The sequence below is a fragment of the Dipodomys merriami genome, unplaced genomic scaffold, assembly GCF_024711535.1.
Source record: "Dipodomys merriami isolate MVZ:Mamm:240054 unplaced genomic scaffold, mDipMer1.0.p SCAF_11, whole genome shotgun sequence".
Classification (NCBI taxonomy): Eukaryota; Metazoa; Chordata; class Mammalia; order Rodentia; family Heteromyidae; genus Dipodomys; species Dipodomys merriami.
Genome location: NW_027202382.1, coordinates 48,852,144 through 48,874,650, shown reverse-complemented (window position 1 = coordinate 48,874,650; position 22,507 = coordinate 48,852,144). Strand labels below are relative to the sequence as shown.

At 65.7% G+C, this 22,507-nt stretch overlaps 1 protein-coding gene across 3 annotated transcripts in view; it reads right to left on the bottom strand.

Moving 5' to 3' along the window:
* Gpsm1 (G protein signaling modulator 1) overlaps positions 1–22,507 on the bottom strand; it is a 28,543-nt gene that overhangs the window by 5,613 nt on the left and 423 nt on the right. The window contains exons 1-11 of one of the 3 annotated variants that reach the window (XM_070015053.1): positions 18,448–18,611; positions 14,101–14,322; positions 11,756–11,891; positions 10,949–11,091; positions 10,610–10,733; positions 10,253–10,368; positions 9,633–9,788; positions 8,704–8,812; positions 7,688–7,811; positions 3,176–3,246; positions 1,505–1,684 (exon numbers count right to left, since the gene is read on the bottom strand). In XM_070015053.1, the coding sequence (XP_069871154.1) occupies positions 1,505–1,684; positions 3,176–3,246; positions 7,688–7,811; positions 8,704–8,812; positions 9,633–9,788; positions 10,253–10,368; positions 10,610–10,733; positions 10,949–11,091; positions 11,756–11,891; positions 14,101–14,322; positions 18,448–18,611 (1,545 nt within the window). Of the gene's footprint in view, positions 1–1,504; positions 1,685–3,175; positions 3,247–7,687; positions 7,812–8,703; positions 8,813–9,632; positions 9,789–10,252; positions 10,369–10,609; positions 10,734–10,948; positions 11,092–11,755; positions 11,892–14,100; positions 14,323–18,447; positions 18,612–22,507 lie in introns of those variants that run through there. The other 2 variants (XM_070015051.1, XM_070015052.1) reach the window with 2 other exon arrangements.

The following is a 22,507-nucleotide window of genomic DNA, read 5'->3' as shown; positions in this document are numbered from 1 at the left end:
GCCAGGGTGAGGGCTGGGCCCTCTCCTCCCAGCACCGCCCCCGCCCTCGCTCCCTGTCTCTCCCCTCTCTCTCTCACTCTCTCTCTCTTACATGCACATACACACACACACACACACACACACACACGCACACACACACTCCATAAACACAGAACTGGATCCCGAGCTGAGCTCCAGCAGCGCCCCCCTCCACCAGTGGGTGGTCACGCTGTGCCGTGGGGGCGGACAGCTGATTTGAAAGTCTGCTTCCCGCCCCGTGCCTGGCCCTGGGCTTCCTCCCAAGCAGGGCCGCAGGAGGGGAGACGCTGCCTCTTCCTTCGGCTCAGACAGACTCGTCCTTGTCCTTCTCCTGGCCTCGGAACCCCTCCCCTGGACGGGGCTGGGCCACCTGCTGACGGTGGCTCTGGGCACCGGCGGGAAACAGAGGCTCACCTCAGTGGCCCTCCATGGGGCCTGCCCTAGCACATGGAGGGGAGGCCTCCACGTTCCCAGCGTGCCTCATGTCTTCCTGTGATGGGAGCAGCCCTGGGTGCGGGGAAGGGTGGGCTGCAGGCAGCCTCCTGGCACTAAGAATACCTGGCGTGCCCACGCCCGCCCGGCTGGGAGGTGGTTAAGGGGGGGGCATGTTTTAGGTGAATTTCTAGGCCCTTTGCGCCCAGGTGCGCTGCTCCAGGGCCCAGTGCTGATCTCTGAGCCTGGACTCAGTCTCCCTGTGTCCCTGGACCCTCCCCCTGTCTGGGCGCCTGGAGACACCAGCCCTGGGCACAGGGGCCGTGGGCCCGTCCCTCCACGACCGGTCCGTGTCCCTCCCCAGTCTTCCATTCGCACACCTGGCCATCCGCCCGTGTCCCCGTCCCTGCCCCAAGTGGTAACGGACACTGCGTGGAGCCGTTTGCACGTGGGGCAAGGAGGGACCCCACTCCCGGCTCTGCAGCCATGCACAGACACCCCAGCAACACGTTGGCTGGCCTGCTCCGGGGCCCCTCCCCTGCGCCACGGCACGTGGGCAGGCTTGAACCTGCGGCACCGTGGCTCCTGGAGACCCCCAGGGGCTGCTGGCTGCAGCCTGCCTCAGGAGCTCCTGCTGGAGGGGCCTGAGACCCGTGCCAGGCTGCCGTCTCCTCCAGCCGACCCTGCCCTGGCACACCCCAGATCCAAGGGGCCGCGGAGGGGCCTTGTCCGGAGGCGGGGTTGCCGGCTGGGCTCTGAGCAGGGGTAGCCAGGCCCTCCTGACCCACACACAGGTCTGGGGGCCAGGGAGGGGGCCGGGGGCAGAAAGCGAGGCCACCTGAGCGCTGGGGGTACTAGCCCCGACTGGTGACAGGATGGAAACAGGCCCATTTGGAACAGAAAAACCCACCTGAGTGCTCCTGGCAGCCGGCCCTGAGTGCCAGGCCTGGGGCGGGGGATGTGGGGGGGAACCGGCGGAGGGGCCCTCGGCCTCCCTGAGCAGCCAGGCCCGGCCTGGCCCCCCTGGGGCTGGCTGAGGAGAGGAGCCACCTACCGAGCGAGGCACCTGCACCCGGACATCGGCGCTGTCCAGCGGGGAGTGGCTGCCGTCCCAGGGCCGCCTCTCAGCAGGGTCCAGCCCTTCCTGGTACTTCCTGCTCCTCCCGGGCAGCGGGAGCGCGTCCCTGCCCAGTCCCCGCCAGTCCCCTGGTGGGTGCGTATCTCCATTCTGCTCCTGAGAGGGGGAAGCAGGCTGGGCGTGGGCGGGGCAGTTCTGAACCGAGGGCCCGTCCCAGGCCCCCAAAGAGAAGGCCGGGCAGGTGCCGGAGCCATGGCAGCACGGACCATTGGTGGGGTCAACCGCCTGGAGGGAGCCAAGGGCTTCAGGGCCATCCGTGCTGTGGGCTGGGGCTGGGGCGCTGTGGATGTCTGAGGGTGCAGGCCCGTCCATGCGCTGGGGGTACTGACCTCCCCAAATGTAAACCTCACACTAGGCAATGACAATGACTGGGTGTCCCTGGGCCCATGTGAGACCCCAAACCAATGCTATACTGGAAGAACCATAGGTTCAGAGAGGTCAGCACACTGCCTTGGGGTAACAGAGCACCCACTCTTGCTGTGTTGCTTGCTGACCCCTAGATTCGCCTGGGGCTTGCTACACCCCCACCAACTCCTCCACCAGGAGGCTTTGCCTCCTCCTCAGCCACAGGGTCTGACGGGTGCACCAAGGCATGGGGGCCGAGCAGGGGATGGGAAAGGTCCCTGCCATTCCCTGGGGATGCACAGCTGGCAAGAAGCAGGGGATGTGGGGGAGGCGAGGCTGGTGGCAGATGGACCAACGCAGGGCTGCAGTCCTCTGAGAACATTTGTCTCCAAGTGCACGGGGCCAGCGGGGCAGATGCCACACCTTGAGGCCATTAACACGCTGCTCACAGTAGACAGCACCACTGAGGGTGCTGGTCCCTACCTGAGCCATCTGCCCCGGCCCAGCTCCCCTGCAGCACGCCCCCCCCCTCCCGCAGCTCGGCTCCCTGCCCCCGCCCAGATCCCCTGCCACGCACCCCCCGCAGCTCGGGTCCCCTCCCCCGCCCAGATCCCCACGCCAGCCAGACTACCCACCCCAGCCCAGCTCATCCCAGCCCTGTCCACCCACCCCAGCCTGACTCCCACTTCCCCCCTCCCCGCCTGGCTCCCCTGCCCCGGCTCAGCTCCCCCCCAGCCCAGCTCCTCCCCCCCCCCTCCCCGCCTGGCTCCCCTGCCCCGGCTCAGCTCCCCCCCAGCCCGGCTCCCCCCCCCCCCGGCTCCGCCCGGCTCCCCTGCCCCCGCTCAGCTCCCCCCCAGCCCGGCTCCCCCCCCGTACCCCCCCCTCCCCGCCTGGCTCCCCTGCCCCAGCTCAGCTCCCCTGCCCCGGCTCAGCTCTCCCCCAGCCCGGCTCCCCCCCGTATCCCCCCCTCCCCGCCTGGCTCCCCTGCCCCAGCTCAGCTCCCCTGCCCCGGCTCAGCTCTCCCCCAGCCCGGCTCCCCCCCCGTCCCCCCCCGTCCCCCCCCCCGTCCCCGCCAGGCTCCCCTGCCCCAGCTCAGCTCCCCTGCCCCGGCTCAGCTCTCCCCCAGCCCGGCTCCCCCCCGTCCCCCCCATCCCCGCCCGGCTCCCCTGCCCCAGCTCAGCCCCCCCCAGCCTGGCTCCCCCCCCCAGCCTGCCCAGCCCCCCCTGCCCCCGCTCAGCTCACCCGCTCCAGGGGCAGCCTCAGCAGGTCCCAGGTCTCAGCACTCAGCCGCTGTGTCCTCTTGGGTCGGGCCCCTGGGAGACAGCAAGACAGGGTCAGTGGTGCCGGCCAGCGGGCCCAGGTTGGAGCCCTGGGGGCTGAAGGTGCGGCAGCCCACGCCGCAGGAGCCAGCAGCTCACAGCAGCGACCGCAGCGCCGTGTCCAGTGTCCCTGGGGGGGGGCGCGAGGCTAGGCCTGACTGAGAGCGGCATGGGGCTGACTGCGGGGCTCCCTGCACTGGGTCCTGTCCAGGCTCTTGACTACTCCCGGTGCCGCCTACAGGCTGTGCATCCCTCCTGCCGCACGCCCCGCACACACCCCGGCACACCCCGCAGGAGCCAGCCCTGATCCCGACCTCTGGCTCCGCTGCAGCCGCCAGCCCCTGCCGCGAGCCCTTGGCAGCCCTGCAGTGGGACCCCAAACCTCAGTTCCAAACATGTCCCTGGGAGGCAGGCACAGTTTAGCCTGCCCCCCCCCATATCAAGTGCTAACACAGGCAGCACCTGGACCTTCTGTCCAGGGAGAGCCGCTGGGCAGGACCTGTCCGCACAGGGAAGCCAAGGCCAGCCGCCAGACCGGGACGGAGCTGGGGGTGAAGGATGACAAGCCAGCCAAGCCAAGGCCCCGGGGCCCTGGGCAGCACTGGTCCCAGAGGAGGAGGCTTGAGATGGAAGAGCAGAGCCAGCCAGGCAAGGGACAACACGCCAGGCAGGGGGCAGGAACTGGGAGTGCAGGGTAGCCAGGACCTCCAAGCTCTGCCCTGTCTGAGACATGCCCTGTGCATCTCCGGGGAGGCCCAGGCCCCCAGGGACCCGCCCTGCAGAGGAGAGCAGCCGGGGCGGGTGGGTGGTGGCTGTCTGAGGCTGGGAGTCAGGGAGACCATGCCTCAGCTCTGACCTGGGGAAGGGGTCCTGTCCCGACCCGGCCCCTGCTGCTCTTACTGCAGATGAGAGGGCTGGGGTACGGCTGTGGTGGCTCTGGATGGGCCAAGCTGTTGTCTTGGTGGCATGAAGACCCATGCCAGACCGAGTTGCCAGCACCCCCAGCCTGTCCATGCTCTCGGTTTAAACAGTGGGTGTCCTGAAGAGATGGTTGTGTATAGAGAACAAGAACAAGGACCCGGGATCCCAGGGTAGCCCCAGGTAGCCAAGGGGGCTACCTCCCGCCTGCTGACGCCAGACAGGCCCCAGGCAGAGGCCTAACTCGTCACAGTCAGGCAGTGACTCAGGGCAGGACAACGGGAGGGGACATGGGGGTGGAGGGGACATGGGGGTGGAGGGGACTCCTCTTGCCTGGGGCGCGAAGGAAGCCAGCTCTGTGTCCCACCGGCCGGTGGCCCGCCCCACCTTGGCCATCCGTGTGGCTCCCGAATTGGCCTGCCCATCAGGCACTGGGAGGCGAGTGGCTGAGGGGACAGCGTGGAGTGGGGGCCGGGGGTCCTCGATGCCCACTCCCAGGTTAGGAAAGCAGGTCTGAGGAAGAAATGACGTCACCACCCCCAAACCGCACAGCGCGCGTGCCCTCCCCACACGGGCGCGCTGCGGGTCACTGGGGGCAAGTCTGCTCCAGAGGCCGCCGGGCCTCCACTCACCGGACCCTGGGACAGCCCACTCCACCCTGCACGGCAGGCTGGCACGGGCCTGTCTCTTCGCAGCCCCTGGGAATCCTGGGGGCAAGATTTGGTTTCCCCACCTCGTCTGGGCCTTCAGTGCTGTCAGAGGCTTTGAGCCGCCTGCCGCCCTCACCGCGTCCCGGCTGTGCAGAGGCCTGGACGCCCTCTTGCGCGAGGCCTGACCGTCTGGCTGCGGGGTGGAGGCCTGCTAGGCCCAGCTCAATGCACCCTCTGTCTGGAAGGGGCCTCAGGCCCCGGTCCCCTGGCTCTGTTTCCTGTCCCTCCCATCAAGGGCAAGTCCTGGAAACTTCCCTGGCACAGCCCCCCCCCTTCCTGAGTTGGACAGTCGCATGGTCAGCAGCTATCAATAGTTTCTGACCTGGGGGGGGCACCTAAGCCCCCGGGCCAGCCTGTCCCGGCCAGCCGTCCCAGGGGGCGCCCCATGCCATCCTCGCCCCTCCAGGACCTGTGTCTCCCCCGGGGCTGTCCCTCTTGTCCCTCCGCGTGCCATGACGCAGCTTCCCCCAGCCCTGGGGCTGCTGGGAGCCAGCTCCCTCGCAGATGCACTGCACCCCTGCCGCATGGCCCCCCCGGCCCTCCCCCAGCCAGAACTGCGCCCAGTCCCACAGGTGGGGTACTGAGGTACCCCCAGACGCCCCGCCATGCAAGCACCTGACCCAGGGGTGGCAAAGGGACCCAAGGGCATGTGTCCCGTGGGGCCTGTGCCAGGGCAGCCATGGGCAGGGCCCAGCAGGCGGAGGGCGTGCAGAAGGTCCTGAGCAAGAGCCGGCGGGCACGCTGTGGGAGGAGGGCGGCCCGGAAGCTGCACAGGGGCGCCTCTGTCCCCGAAGCAGGTGTGGGAGCTGTGCTGGGGAGGAAGGCCAGCGGAGGGAGGCTCGGCCAGCAGCGCTCCGTCCCCCGTCACGTGAAATCCCCGTGTTCTCTCAGGAAGAGGCGCTCCTGAGCCCTGGGCACCTGCCTCCCCCCCGGCCGGCGCCAGCCCCGACACTGACCGAGCCACACCGGGGCACACCACCACCCCATGCGCACAATGATGCCCAGCCCGCTGCCCACCGGAACGTGCATGAAAATCCCACGTCCACTAGGCCCTGCCCCGGCCACATCGCACCACACCAGCGCCTCCCCGCCTCCAGCTCACCCTCCCAGCCCAGGAGCCTCTCCCCCACCCCAAGCCACATGGGACACACATCTGTCCATCTGGGCTCTGGAAAGACATCTGTCCCTCACCAGCTCCATGAGACAGATTCCAGAAGACAGGCACAGTCTGGGCAGGACCAGCTCAGTACCCCCCGGGGTAGGTGAACAGTGTCACCTGTGGAAGCCCTCAGTGGCGGAGAGTCCAGACTCCAGTGCCCCCAGGCCCTGCTTCCGCTGGCTCACCAAGGCAGGCATCGCTCTCGGTGCTGCCCGGACCCCCGGGGCACAGGTCCGCCTTCAGCAGCTGCATCCCGCCAGTCCCGCGCCCTGCGCCACGCCCCAGGTTGGGGGGGGGGCCTTCCCAGCAGGCCAGGCGGCCGGGCCTGTGGTGGGAGGCTTCCGGGAGCACGGCTGGGAGGGGTCAGGCAGGGCCGAGCGGGGCGGCCAGTGCGGGAGACAGGGCTGCCTTGTCCCGGGCCGCTCTCCCGTGCCATGCCCCCCTTTCCCTTGGCTTAGAGAAGAGGAAAGAGTCAAGAGGACACAAAGCTGGCCGCCTCTGCGGGAGCCTTTGCAGAGCTGCCTGCTCTGGCTGGGGGACGCGGGCTGGGGGCTGCGCCAGGGCTCCGCAGAGCCACCACCCTGGGACATCCGGGGCCGGGCAGAGCTGCGGCCGGGCAGATGCTGCCCTCCCTTCCCCCGGTCAGCGTGGAGCCCCTGCTCCTGGGGTGGCGTGGGGGGCAGAGGCGATGCCTCTTCTCTGTCCTCAGTACTTCAACTAGGGCCTGGTGAGAAACGCCAAAGACCCATTTCCACGCCACCCCTCCAGGCTGGGGTCCCGGGTCGCTCACGGTGGACCGATCCCTCCGGCCGACTCTGGAGGCCAGGGCGGCCGGGTGTCCTTGGGAATCCAGCCACGGGGGACTGGCTCCACTGTGGCAATCCCGAGATCCAGCCGGCACCCTGCCCCCTGCCCAGGTCTGCCCGCCACCCCAGGTGGCCAGCTCAGCATGGCATCCCTCACCGGGCCCCCTCTCTCGTAGGTATTAATGTATTTGCTTTGCAGGGAACATTCTGTCCCTGTGTGTGGTGCTGCTGACCTGCATGGAGGACCAACAGGCTGTGAAGGAGGTCATTATGGCAGCTGCCGCCTGGACCTCCCCAGCTTAGTACCCCAGGCAGGCCAGGCCCCTCTCCCCACTCCGGCAGCCCCTCCCACGCCGGCCTGGGACGGAGCCCACCCTCACGGGATGGCTTGGGGTGGGGGGTGGCGGCGGCTGGACCAGGCCAGGAGACAGCCACAGGCCCTGGGTGAGAACCCGCCTAGGCTGAGTGCGGTTCAGCAGTCACCACACCTTTGCCCACGGCCTGGAGCCCACCGAACGTCTCCTCACCCTGACTCACCTGTGTGCGCCCCCGGGCCCTATCCGGTTGCCAGGCGGTGACCCCAGGAGCAGGGCAGGAGTCTGTCTGGGCCTGTGCCAGGCTGGGCAGAGGGGAGCCACACGGCCTCGGGGCCGCCCCTCCTCTGGCTGCTAGCTCCGGGAGCGCCTGCGTTTGGCAGAAGCTGCCTCCTGTGCCCTTCACCCCGAGCCTGCACCGAGCTGAGGCCCTGCCAGCACTAGGCCTCCCCCCCCCCGCCCCCAGCCAAACTGCAATCTAGACTGGGCCTCTAAAAGATGGCCCCCGGCCCAGCCCTGGGAACTCACCCTGGGCCTCATAGCCGGCGAGGTCAGGCTTCTCGGTGGCGGCTGGGCTGGTCAGGCGGCCCAGCGCCAGCTGTAGCTGTGCCACGTTCACGCGGGCGGTGAGCTCCCCGCTGCGGTCCCCAATCTACAGCGAGGAGCGCCAGGTGAGTGGGCGGTGCTGGGACTGCTCCCCGGTCAGCCATGGGTCCCTGTCCCCCAGGCAGCCTATGTTGACCTCTGGCCTCTGAGGTGACCCCTGAGGGGGTCTGTCATCTCTGGGGGTCTGTTGCCTCTGGGGGTCTCTGACAGGACCTAGCCATACTCCAGAAGTGCTCAGGGTCCCTGGCAGCTTGGTCTCGTGTCCCGTGGTGCCCCCTGGTGGGAGGTCAGCTCAGCCCTGACACAGGCCCCAGGGGCCGGGTCTCTCTCAGCCCCAGGGGCCGGGTCTCCCACCCAGACCCCACCAGTCTCAGGCTCCCGCAGGGGCCTCCTGGACGCCTGAATTACCAGGTGGCCTTGTGGCCTGGTGGCCAGGGGGTTTGGCGGGCTCTGGAGGCCTGCCCCTGGCAGGGGTCTCCAGGCAGCGCCTCCTGACCCCCACCTCTGCTGGGGTCCCCCACGTGGAGCTGGCATGGGTGGCGGAACTGGTCTGTCCGTGCTAGGGGAGACCAGGGCTAACTGTGATGACCCCACCTGCCCACAGGAGGGGTCTGGGCCATCCGTTCAAGGATGAGGAGGACACAGCTTTCCCAGATGAAGTCCAGCTGAGGGGTCTGAGGAAGCCCCCAGGGGGCCTCTTGGTGCCCCAGGGACCCCATGGCCAGCCTGGCTGAGGTCCATAGGAGTTAAGGGCAGGGCACTCAGTAGCTGTGGGTCTCCCACAGAGCACTAAGAAAGACTAGGAGTGCACAGTGGGCTCCTGTCTTTGCCCATGCAGACAGTGGAAACTTGGCCTCCAGGGGATTGGGGGCTGCTGGGCGGGGGAGAGGGATAGTACACGGGACTTCAGGCGGAGGACCGGGGACTGGGCTACTCACCTCCTGGGAGATCTGCAGGTGCTTCTTGGCAAAGGTCAGGGCCTGCGCTGGGCTCCCCATGGACACATAGGCATTCCCCAGACTCCAGCATGCCCGGCCCTCACCCACCCTGTAGGAAGGGAGACAGTCCACGTCCACCCTTGCCAGGCCTGCCCACTGTCCCAAGCCCTCTGGGGTGGGTCCTCTCAAGACCCCATGCGTAAGAGGCACTGACTGGACAGCACACGTTCTCTGCCGTACTGACCCCGTCCCCACTGTCTAGGACCACCCACACCTGGCCGCCAGCAGGGAGAAGCCCCAAACAGCTGCATTCTTTTTTTCTTGTCAATTGTGGGGCTTGGACTCAGGGACTGGGCACTGTCCTGGGCTTTTGCACTCAAGGCTAGCCCTCTACCACTTTGAGCCACAGCACTGCGGTGGCTAATTGGTTAATTGGAGGTAAGAGTCTCAGACTTTCCTGTGCCGGCTGGCTTTGAACCGTGATCCTCAGATCTCAGCCAGACTCCTGAGTAGCTGGGCTGACAGGCGAGAGCCACCCGTGTCCAGGCCTGTATTCTTTTTCCTATCCTGTCATGAAGTTATCTCAGAACCCTTAGCCCACAAAGCGGCCTGCCCTCAAAGAGGTTTTTCTGGGCCATCCATAGCGGGCAGGCAGAGCATCAGGCACCGGGCTCATGGCCAGGCTCGCCCCCTAGTGGCTGGCAGAGAAATCTCCCTGAGCGTCCTCCACTCCCAGAACAGCAGCCTCAGGCCTGTCCATCTGTCTTTCTAGGGATGACATTTACATAGAAAAGGGGAAAGCACGTTGGCCTGGGGTCCCTGTGTCCACACCGAGTCTCTGGTGCTGCCCAGTGAGGGGGAGGCCGTGCTGCGTCCGCCATGCCAGCGTCCCCCAGGCCTGGCTGGGCCTGCCAGCGGTGCCCACGCACCTGTCGGCCAGCTCCTGAGCGATGACCAGGTGCCGCAGGTGGTACTCAGCCGCGCGCTCGTAGTCCTGCAGCAGCGTGTAGGTGTTGCCCAGGCTGTAGCAAGCCTGCGCCTCCACTGCCTGGTCCCTGAGCTGCCGGGACAGCTGCAGCGTCTTCCTGCACAGAGCGCCAGGGTCAGTGCCGTGTCCACGCTTGGCGGGGGCAGGCGAGGGTGGGAGGTGCGGGGAAGCCTGGGTGGTGGTCTCCAGCCCAAGCCTAACCCCCCCCCGCCCGGGGCTCTGCAGGCCTGGCTGCGTCCCCATGATCCGGTGCCCCCGGCACCATGTGCACTCCCGTCCCGTGGGCTTTGAGGAGTACCAAGTTCTCAGCACCCTGAGCTGCTATTTCCCCCCAGGCAGCCCAGGACACTGGGGCCCAGGACTCAGGGCCTGAGATAGGACCCAGTCGTGAGGACTCAGCTCCTGGAGGCTGGTGCTCAGGCCGGGAGGGAGATGGCCCACGGCTGGGCACAACTTCAGGAGTTTCATCTGTTTGCCCTTCAGAAGGGAGGACCGAGGCGGAAAGACCCCTCCCGCCTGGGCCGGGCTCCAGCCTCCCCTGGGGGTCGGGGCACTGCCTACTTGTAATACTCAGCAGCCACGTCGAAGCGGCCCAGGAAGATGTGGGCATTGCCTAGGTTGCTGTAGGCTCTCCTCTCGGCTGCCTTGTCTCCGAACTCCTTGGCGATGGCTAGCCGCTGCAGACACACCCGAGCCCCAGAGGGTCGTGAGCGGCCCGGCAGCGTGGAGGGGGGGCTGCCTCCCTGCGCAGGGCAGCCAGAGCAGACCACGGACCCCCAGCACCAAGTGTCCATGGAGCCAGGGGTGGATGGGGCACCCCTGCTCCCCCATGGTCCTCTGTCATTGAAAACGAGGGGTCACCTTGGGCCCAGCCGCCACAGGGCCCTGCCACTGCTCCGCTGGCCCGGCCTGGCTCACCTCCTTGTGGAAGGTTGTGGCCTCGGCAAAGTTGCCCAGCAGGTAATGGGTGTTGCCCAGGTTGCCGTAGGCCCGGCCCTGGGCTGCGCGGTCGCCGAGCTCCTTCACCAGCGAGAGGTTCTTCCTGCAGACCAAGGCTGTCTGAGCTGAGTCCCCTCAGCTCTGCCAGGGGGTGGCATGGGGACTGGGTGGCTGGGGCGGTGTCTTGGCTCCATCTGAGCTACGGGGCTGGGGGCCTGGCTGGGTCCTGCCTGTCCTGACAGGGGTGGTGGACGGGGCTGAGGGGTGTGTCTAGGAAGTGTTTGGGGAGCCCGGGACATGGGTGCCAGCCCCACTCACTCGTAGAACTCGGAGGCCCTGTGCAGGGTCTCGTGCACGTCGGGCGGCAGGTGCCCGGGGTCCTGGGCGCTGGTCCAGGACAGCTGCTTGCCCTTGGCGTGGTACACATTGCCGATGTTGTAGAGTGCCCTTGCCTCCCCGACCTGTAAGCGGTGCCGAGGTGTGGGCTGGGCCCCCCATCTCCCCACGGAGCCCACCCCAAGTGTACAGAGGCCCTGTGCCGGCCCGCGGGCCCGCTCACTGCTCTGGACCTTCTGGAAGGGATGCAAGGAAGCTTGGGGTCCTCTCCTCTGGTCATGACAAGACCTGACCAGGCCTGGGCGCTAATGCCCGAGGGGGAGAGCTCCAGTGCAGGGGCGCGTGCCAGCTGCACATGCGTGACCTCCCACCTGCCCCCGGGCAGCACAGATGCTCAGCCACACGGTACGGAGGGAAAGCGGCGCAGGCCGGACTCGTGGCAGGAGGTGGGGCCCGCCTACAGCTGCTCTAGCCCGGTCCATTCCGTAGCCTGGACGAGCCCTCCCAGCCCTGCCTCCCATCTCCTCCTGGACCCCCAAAGGAGTGCTGGGTGTTGGACAAGCTGGGGGAGCTGGGCAGAGGGGGGAGATGGGAGGGGCCGTGGCTGGGGAGCCACGTGAGCTAAGGGGGCCCCGTCTCCGAGGGACCGCGCACCTTCACAGTCATCGGGGGTCTTCCTTCCTGTGGGGGAAGGCTGAGTGGTACGGCACCCCTGCCTGGTCTCAGCCTGAGCACGGGCCAGAGAGCAGAGCAGGGGGACGATGATGGCCGTGGGGCCCGGTCACCTACCTTGTCGCCCCGTTCCTGGGCAATGTCCAGGTGGCGCTGGCAGCAGACCACAGCCTCATCGAATCGGCCCAGCACCTTGAGCGTGTTACCCAGGTTCCCGCTGGCCTTGGCCTCCCCCATGCGGTCACCAATGGTCCTAGAAGGCAGGAGGGAGTGAGGAGCCAGGCGGAGGACGGGCTGGGCCCTGAGCCCAGCAGGGCCTGGCCCAGGGAGGTGCAGGAGCGTGATGCTGGGCAGGGGAGGCTCTGAGCACAGCCCTGAGGCAAGAGTCCTTCCTTTGCTGCCCACCCAGCAGCTCTGCTGGGGGCTCCCCAGGGACCTGGCCAGGCCCCACGCAGCTATCAGGGCCCGGGGAAAGCCGGGGTGGGGTTGGCGGTGGAGGGATAAGTAGTGGACATTCACTCCGGCTGCTGACGCTACATCTGGGCTGAGGGCTGAGGCTGAGGGCAGGGTGTGGGGCTCCTTGGGGTAGGAGGCCAGTGTGGACATCACCCCACTTAGGAGATCAGAAGAGAGGGAGAGCTGTTGGTGATGCAAAGGAGGGGACCCAACAGGACCCTGCAGAGCAGAGGGCCTGGGGGCTGGACAAGACTGGACACTTTGGAGTGAGGGAGAAGGGTGGAAAGGGACAGAGGCGGGAAGTGGTAAGCCTGCAGAGCATGGGGTTCACAGGGAGACCAGGGACTCTAGGGACAGGGCCACATGTGAGAGCAGGCAGCAAGGAGTGAGCTTAGAGCCCCAACACCAGGAGCAACACTTCTGGGTGGTGCCCAAGGTTTCACCTAAGTAGACACAGAGTTGTGTGTGAGTGACCCCACACAGGGTGCACACAGGACGCACACAGGACACACACAGGACACATGCAGGATGCACACAGGATGCACGCAGAATGCACACAGGACATACGCAGAATGCACACAGGATGCACATAGGACACATGCAGGACGCACATAGGACGCACACCGGATGCACACAGGACATACGCAGGATGCACGCAGGATGCACACAGGATGCACATAGGACACATGCAAGACTCACACAGGATGCACACAGGATGCACACAGGATGCACACAGGACATACGCAGAATGCACACAGGATGCACATAGGACACATGCAGGACGCACATAGGACTCACACCGGATGCACACAGGACATACGCAGGATGCACACAGGATGCACGCAGGATGCACACAGGACATACACAGAATGCACACAGGATGCACATAGGACACATGCAAGACTCACACAGGACGCACACAGGATGCACACAGGACATATGCAGGATGCACGCAGGACGCACATAGGACGCACATAGGACACATGCAGGATGCACACAGGACGCATGCAGGATGCACATAGGACACATGCAGGATGCACACAGGACACACACAGGACACACATAGGACACATGCAGGATGCACACAGGATGCATGCAGGATGCACACAGGATATATGCAGAATGCACACAGGACACACACAGGACACATGCAGGATGCACACAGGATGCACGCAGGATGCACACAGGACACATGCAGGATGCACACAGGACACATGCAGGATGCACACAGGACACACACAGGACACATGCAGGATGCACACAGGACACATGCAGGATGCACACAGGACACATGCAGGATGCACACAGGACACACACAGGACACACATAGGACACATGCAGGATGCACACAGGATGCACACAGGACACACGCAGAATGCACACAGGACACACACAGGACACATGCAGGATGCACACAGGACGCATGCAGGATGCACACAGGACGCACGCAGGACACACACAGGACACATGCAGGATGCACACAGGATGCACACAGGACTCACGCAGGATGCACACAGGACACATGCAGGATGCACACAGGACACACACAGGACACACACAGGACACATGCAGGATGCACACAGGACACATGCAGGATGCACACAGGACGCACGCAGTATGCACACAGGACACACACAGGACACACATAGGACACATGCAGGATGCACACAGGATGCACACAGGACACACGCAGAATGCACACAGGACACACACAGGACACACACAGGACACATGCAGGATGCACACAGGACGCATGCAGGATGCACACAGGACGCACGCAGGACACACACAGGACACATGCAGGATGCACGCAGGATGCACACAGGACTCACGCAGGATGCACACAGGACACATGCAGGATGCACACAGGATGCATGCAGGATGCACACAGGACATATGCAGAATGCACACAGGACACATGCAGGATGCACTCAGGATGCACCCAGGATGCACGTGGGACACACGCAGGGACAGACTCCTCTCAGGCCCAGCCCTGGGGTGCTCACCGTGCCAGCAGCAGGTCATGCTTGTGGAACTGCAGGGCACGGGCATACTCCTTCAGGTAGAAGTAGGCATTGCCCAGCTGGCTGTAGATGGCACTCAGCGTCTTCAGGTCCTCCGTGCCCACCTGCACGGCGGCCTCAAAGAAGGCCACGCCCGCCTTGAAGTCTCCGGCCTTGCACAGCCGCTCGCCCTCCAGCGCCAGTTCCAGGCACGAGGCTTCCATCCTGGGCAGAGGCAGAGGTGTCACAGCCCGCCCCTCCCTCGGGGGCCGAGCCCACTCCTGGACGGTCTCAGCGGGCCTCAGTGGGCGGGGCTGCCCCACACGGCACGTGTGTCTGCTGGGGAGTCACATCTGGGAGTAGGAGGCCCGACAGCATCCCAGGCTTGCACATCTGTGCAACTCTCTTTCTGCCCTGACCTCACTGCTCGTCTGCCAGAGTGAGGGCAGGGCCCAGAGCGCGTGAGTCTGGGCGGCAGGGAGAACCTTGTCGGGGGGGGGGGGAGAGGGGGCTGGTGCACAAGCCAGCCGACAGAGCGCGGCCTTCCCGCACCGAGGGGCCAGGTGCCCCTCCCCACGCACTCCCGGGGACCTGGCGTGGACCGATCCACACTCTGCCTCCCGCCCCCAGCCCGCCTGATCCAAGCCTCCTCTCCCTCAGCCAGCCCCGGTCCTCCCAGGGAGGACTCTGCTGGGTCGAGGCTGCATCTGGGTTGAAGGTCCACAGCCTCCCTGGGTCAGGGTCTCACCTGCAGTGCAGGCTGCTGGCCAGGTTCCAGCCTGAGAAACAGGGAGGAAGAGGACAGCACAGTGTCCCGGGATCCGTGTCCGGGGTGAACCCGGGATGCTCACTGTTCCAGCTCCCCGCCCAGGAATCCCGCACGCATGCCCAATGGCACCAGCCCCTGGTTGGACACCGATGCTACTGCCAGAGAAGCCCCTCAGCCCGGGCCCTGTGCAGCCGCTGAGCAGAGGCCCCTGCTGGAGAGGGACTCCCGCAGCCAGGACTCGGGCGAGCTGCCCCAGGGCACAGCAGCAGGGGCAGGACGGTGTGTGCAGGAGTCTCTGAGTGAGGTTACCCAGCCCTGCTCCGGCCTGCTGTAGAGCCCTGGGCTGGACGCGGTACCCTGGGATCCCTGGTCTCTGCCTCTCTCCAACCCTGTGGGCCTAGGCCAGAGCCTGTCCAGTCGTGGAGGGTTTGTGTGGGGTGGGGGTCTATGAGGTGGTGAGATCAGGGTAGGACCCAGTCTCTAGACTGTGCTGAAGGTGGGAGGGAGGGTTCGGGGCAGGGAGGCCGGGGGAGGGGACTGGGGACAGACCTGTCACCAAAGGGCAGTGTGACCCCAGCCCAGGGACCTGACACGGGGCTGAGCGGGGCTATGAGGCCAGGCTAGCACGGCTGCTATTGTTTTCTTTTCCTTGTGAGGCAGGGGCCTCCTTGTGGTGCCCAGGCTCAAGTGAACGTCTCACCGGCCTCCCCAGAAGATGGGATTACAGGTGTGAATCACTGCACCAGCTTTTTTTTTTTTTTTTTTTTTTGGTCTGTTGTGGGGCTTAAGCTCTGGGCCTGGGTGCTGTCCCTCACCTCTTCAGTTCAAGGCGAGCGCTCTACCACTTGAGCCACAGCACCACTTCCACTTTTCTAGTGGTTTATTGGAGATAAGAGTCTCACAGACTTTCCTGCCCTGGCTGGCTTTGAACCGCGATCCTCAGATCTCAGCCTCCTGAGTAGCTAGGATGACAGGCGTGAGCCACTGGTGCCTGGCCTTTCTATACCTTTTTGTTCAGTTTGTGGAAAACCCACCGAGTATTTTTTTTTTTTTTTTGTCTTTGGTTTTGAGACAGGGATAGCTATGTAGCCCAGACTGGCCCTGAACTGCTGACCCTCCTCCACCTCTGGGTGGAACACTGGGATTGCAGGTCAGCACCATTATGCCCAGCTCCCAGCTGGCCCTTATGGGTTGTAAGGATTTGAGAGTAACCGTCAGAAGCGGGCAGGGGTGAGTGTGGGACATCTGGGGCCATGTTCCTTGATCATGCCAGTCAAACACCCCTTCAATACCACCCACACAGCTCGCTCCCGGAGCTCCTGTCAAAGTAGCTGGGCATTCTGAGCTCTCTGGAGCGTGGGTGGGAGATGGGTCCTGGAGAGGCTGACCCGGGTCTGCTCCCACTCGGCTCAGAGCTGTCTTCTGGAGGTTCCACCCGCCCCATGCCCACACACCCACAGCCCTGCAGTCTGCAGAGCTGGGCCCAGTCTCAGTGCCCAGCCCCCTCCAAGGCCCTTCCACCCCCTGAGCCCCTTTCCCGGAAGCACCACCTCCACTCCCTGAGTCCCTTTGTTTGCTCAGAATCAGCCACAGTGGCCTGTGTCTATCCAGCCCTGGGGCCCCGTCTGCCTCCCACACAGGGGCTGTGGGAAGCGGGGGCTGGGGCTGCCTCTCCCGAGGACACCAAGAACACCGTGGAGTGGAGGCCCCATCAGCCGGGCCGATGGCTGACACGTGGCACTTTAGTGGCCTTGGCCAAACAATGTGAGATTCATTACAGCTCAGCGTATGCAGGGAATCCCAGAAACAACCGGAATCACACTGGGCCCAGACTCGCGGTCCTGGGCGGGAGCGGCTCCTCATCATGTGGTTTCAGGGGGACTTGGGGAGACTCAGATCCCCCACCTGCCTGCTTCCTCTGGGACCAGTAGAGCCACGTGGCTAGGGGACAGGATGGTGGTTTTGAGACTAGAAGGCCAAACCACTGAGCTGCCTGCCCACCCCAGCACCCAAGACCTCCTGCCCACACCTGCCAGGCTGGGGGCAGGCCCTCACTGGACCCCTTGGAAGGGCTGCTGGAGCCGATTTGGCTACCAGGAGGGTCACTTGGTTACCAATCACAAGACAACATCCCTGTCCACCTGCTTGTTTGATTACAGCTGTCCTTCCAGGTGACTGTGGAGGAGAGGCAGCCTGGGCCTGTGACATTCTATCCACCAGCCAGGCCCCCACACTACCAGACCCCACACCACCAGCTCACACCACCAGACCCCATACCACCAGACCCCACACCACCAGCTCACACCACCAGACCCCACACCACCAGCTCACACCACCAGACCCCACACCACCAGACCCCACACCACCAGCTCACACCACCAGCTCACACCACCAGCTCACACCACCAGCTCACACCACCAGACCCCACACCACCAGACCCCACACCACCAGCCCCCACACCTCCAGACCCCACACCACCAGACCCCACACCACCAGACCCCACAACACCAGACCCCACACCACCAGCTCACACCACCAGACCCCACACCACCAGCTCACACCACCAGACCCCACACCACCAGGCCCCACACCACCAGCTCACACCACCAGCTCACACCACCAGCTCACACCACCAGCTCACACCACCAGACCTCACACCACCAGACCCCACACCACCAGACCCCACACCACCAGCCCCCACACCACCAGACCCCACACCACCAGACCCCACAACACCAGCTCACACCACCAGACCCCACACCACCAGCTCACACCACCAGCTCACAACACCAGACCCCATACCACCAGTTCACACCACCAGCCCCCACAGCACCAGACCCCACACCACCAGACCCCACACCACCAGCTCACACCACCAGACCCCATACCACCAGACCACACCACCAGACCCCACACCACCAGCTCACACCACCAGACCCCACACCACCAGCCCCCACACCACCAGACCCCACACCACCAGCTCACACCACCAGCCCCCACACCACCAGACCCCACACCACCAGCCCCCACACCACCAGACCCCACACCACCAGCTCACACCACCAGACCCCACACCACCAGCCCCCACACCACCAGACCCCACACCACCAGACCCCACACCATCAGACCCCACACCACCACACCCCACACCACCAGACCTCACACCACCAGCTCACACCACCAGCCCCCACACCACCAGCCCCCACACCACCAGACCCCACACCACCAGCTCACACCACCAGCCCCCACACCACCAGCTCACACCACCAGACCCCACACCACCAGACCCCACACCACCTGACCCCACACCACCAGCTCACACCACCAGCTCACACCACCAGACCCCACACCACCAGACCTCACACCACCAGACCCCACACCTCCAGCTCACACCACCAGACCCCACACCACCAGCTCACACCACCAGACCCCATACCACCAGCTCACACCACCAGATCCCACACCACCAGCTCACACCACCAGACCCCACACCACCAGACCCCACACCACCAGCTCACACCACCAGACCCTGTCCCTCCTCACACTCAGCGCCTGCCAGGCCTCACGCCGCGGGCCCCCACCTCGTCCTGTGCAAGTTGCGCATCTTCTGCACGTACAGCCAGAGCTCCAGGCCCACCGGCAGCAGCAGCGGGCGGGGGCGCGGCGCGCCATACACCACCTTGCACATGGCCTTCTCTGCCAGGCTCAGGGCCAGCGGCGGGCCCTCCACGGGGGGAGCGGGCATGGCAGGGTGCGGGTCGCGGGGTCGTGCCAGCCTAGGCGTCTGCCCCCACGGCAGCGGACTCCCGGCCCTCCCCTCCGGCAGCTTCCTCCTCCGGGGGATCTGAGGCAGATTGGGGATCAGGACGGCTCAGAGCACTGACATCTGGGGGTGGGGGAGCCCAGGTAATCCCTGCTGTCCTCCTGTTCTGGGGGGAGGGGCAGAGGCATCTGCGCTGTAGCACTGTCCTCCTCAGCGAACCTTTCTTCCTGTCAGAGCCCAAGGCCAGTTCCGGGGCCAGCTGCTCGGGGGGGACCAGGTACTTCCCACGGTGGGTGCTGGTCAACATTGCTGGGAGGAAGGTCGGTGCAGGGAGTGTCCCCCCAGCCCAGCCCCGCTCCGCACGTGTGCCCATAGCTGGCAGACAGCTGAGTTCTCCCACGGCGCGCCTTCCAGGAGGGCCCATCCCAGGGGTGGGCAAGGCCGCGCCGGACCTAGTGTGCTATCTACCCTCAGCCTGGCCAGCTCTGTGGCCTCGCTGGCACTGGCACAGGTGCCCCACATGGGGGAGGCCCCACCGCCCCATAGGACACCCCAGCTGGACATGTCCACCCTCGCAGGACATCTGAGGTGAGGCCCAAGACCCTGTGGGCCACACAGGGTCTGGGAGAGAGAGGGAGCCCCAGTATCTCTGAGCTGGACAGTGGGCACCAAAGGCCCGGGTGCATCCTGGCCGGTGCCCTGGGGTGGAGGGGTCTCCCGAGACTGAGCAACAGCGTGGGGCTGTGGTATGGGGACCCTGGCGCCAAGGACAAGAGGGTGGAGGCCTAGGGTCACCTTGGGGTCTCAGCCGGGGCAGCAGCCCCAGGAAGGCCCTGACGAACCCCTCCCTGTCCCATGGCCACGATGGTTTTTCCTGGCCTAGCATGGACCTCTTGGCCGGTCCCTGCAACAGGCAGCGTCCCCGGCCCCCATGTGACCACAGGCTTCCTTGATCTGCATGCAACCCAACCTCTTCTGCCTTCTTGGGGGCCAGGCCAGGACAGTGAGGAAGATTCTGGAACCCTGGCTCTCTGCCCTACCTCTGCAGGCCTGCAGAGTATGACTGGGTCGGTCCCCTGTCCGGTGCCTGTAAGCACTGGCCACTTGAGGGGCTGCAGATGGATGCCAGGCTCTCTGGGCCTCTGGAAGACCTGTCCACCTCAAGGGCTTAGCCCCTCCCATCATCCAAGGTGTGGGCCGCGTGTCTGAGATTTGCTACCTTGCTAAACAGAGCGACATAGATGAATGGAAAACCAACAGTGCCTGACCTCCCACCACACTGCAGGCTGGGGACCAGCCGGCCGACCCTCTCTACCCACAGGTTCCGCTCAACCCACGCCTCAGATCCTTCCTACTGCGTGGCTGCCTGTGCCAGACCACAGCAGCCAGCGGGCAGGCCGGCCACTGCCGGCCAAGATCCCTCTGCTGCCCGCTGGTGACCTGTCAGCGAGGGCTCAGTGATGCGGGGCCAACCTTCTGGTGGCCAGCCTGTGGCTAGCACACCCTGCCCACACCCCTAGGGCTGGCCTCCACACCCAGCAGCCATGGCTCCATTGCTCTTCAGTACCTGCTAGCCCCAACTGTTTGCCCCCACCAGGATCCCGGTGTCCTGGGGTGTCCCACCAGGCTTCCGGCATCCTGGGGTACCCCATCAGGCTCCCGGCATCCTGGGGTACCCCACCAGGCTGGCTCCTTAGCCAGGGTCCCAGCTCCTACCACCTGTGGCTCTGGGGGTGTTGTCCAGGTGCCCGTCTGCCTGCGTCCTGCCCGTCTCCCCCTCTCTGGCCTGTTACCACACTGGTCCCTGGCCACTACTCCAGGCTCATAATCAGCCTCAAGTCCTCCCCCATCGTCTCCCCCCCCCCTGCCTCCTGGCCAAACCACTCTGAACTTTGGTGCAGGGTGGAGGGAGCAGGTACAGACCTGTGGGGGAGGGTGGGGGAGTGGGGACCGCTGGGAAGGAGGGGAGCTCCCAACTCCCCTCAGGACATACTTGAGGGCCATGCTTACAGGAGCTCCCAGGGTTGGGACAGGGAAGGGTTCTGACAGTGGCTGTTCCCTGAGGTCCTGCTGGGGACAGAGTAATGGGGCAGGAAGGCAGAGATGGTGCCGTGTGGCCCCAGGGACCCCCGCGTACATCTGAGGACGCCCCCTGTGGGCCGCCCCAGGGCAGGGCCACTCCAAGATGGCCCCTGCCTCCCCTCCCCTCCAGCCTCACTGAGCGGGGGCCTGCAGGGCAGCGGGAGGGGCCCCTCGCCCTGCCCACTGAGTCCCTCAGCGCCTCCACCCCTGGCCTTCCCCTGAGATTGGGGGCCCGGAGTCAATAGGCCGGGTTCCATCCATCCTCCCCCGGCACACACGGCCAGTCTGCAGTTCTTCCCAGCACAGCCCCCACCTCTGATAACCAAACTCTCTCCAGACAGGGACTTGTGGGAAGGAGAAGCTCCTGGGAGGGGCAGAGGCGAGGAGAGCCTGTCCCACGGACTGTCCTCTAGGATGCCCACCATCCGGCATCCAGGCACAGGGCACCACAGCCCCCCTCCCAGCAGCCACCAGGCTTCCCCGGACACGCTGGGCTCCACAGGAAGGCAGGGCTGGAGGGTGCCGGGCTTGCTCCCCCTCCTCAGGACTCCCTACTGCTCCATGTGTTCCACAACCCAGCTCCAGAAGCGCCACCGTCTGCCTTGACCAGCCACCGGCTGCCCAAACCCGTCTGTGACTGTGGTCAGGTAGGGCCCAGCCTCCTGCAGAACTTCCTCCATAGCCCTCAAGAAAGGCATGTGCCATTCACCCCAAATCTGGGTCCAGGTCGGCCTTTAGTTCAGTTTGTGTCTTAGCTTGAAGGGGTACCGTCAGGGCTTGAGTGACCTCTCTACCTGACCTGCCCAGTGCTGACCCCCAGGCCAGCGTTGTCTGGAGTGTCCACCCCGGGCCCGGTTCCCAGGCAGGGCCTGACAGTGACAGACGCAGGGTGGAGGCCCCGGCCCCCTCCCCCAGGACCACCCTCTCCCCGTGTGCAGGCCGGTCCCGCACTGCGGCCTGGTCAGCTCCCGCCACAGAGATGGGTGACCCGGGGACCCCTGCCACCCTGTGCAGCCCCCATTCCGCTCTGGAGACCCTGGGATGAAGCCTTCGAGACAGGCCTCCTGTGTGAGCTGCCTGCAAACCTGTCCCTGTCACTCCTGCCACACCCCTGCCCCTCGGAGGCCCAGAAGCCAGACCAGGGGCTCAGCCGTGGACCCCAGGCCACACAAAAGAGGCTGTCTTTGAACAGCAGCACAGAGCAGAACAAGATTGGGGGGGGGGAATGAGGCCGTCCACTGGCCTCTGGGCCTCTTGGGGTGCCTGGCTGATGGATGGCCGGGCTGGGCCAGACTTGCTGGGGGAGGCTCCTGGGAAGGGGGACTGCTGGAGTGATCCCAATGGCAGCCCCCAAGAGTTAGAGGCCACTGGGCACCGGACCTGCCCCGGGGCCGGGGCCAAGGCGCAGCCCTGCCGGCACTCAGCTCTGCCCCCTGAGTGGACTGGGAGCTGCTGGTCCCTCAGGGGGCCGTGTGTTCACAGCGGCTGGGAGTCACCGGGCAGGCATGCAGCCAGGGGCCGGGCCACGCCAACGGCGTGACGCAGAGCGGGACCGATCGCCTGCGGGCCGCCTGGGGCGCAGGTGGCTTTTCAGGAAGGCACACACCCACTCGGCTGGCTGGGCCCCAGGTCCAGCTGGCGTGGGGCTCAGGGATGGCCAGCGGGCAGGGCCCAGGCCCTGACAAAGGGGGTCTGGCCGTGCTGCCCTGCACCAGGTCAGACTAGCCAGCTTGGGGGCGCCAGGCACCGGGTGGCACGCATGCCTGCCCCCCCCCGTGGTGTGGGCGGAGGACTGC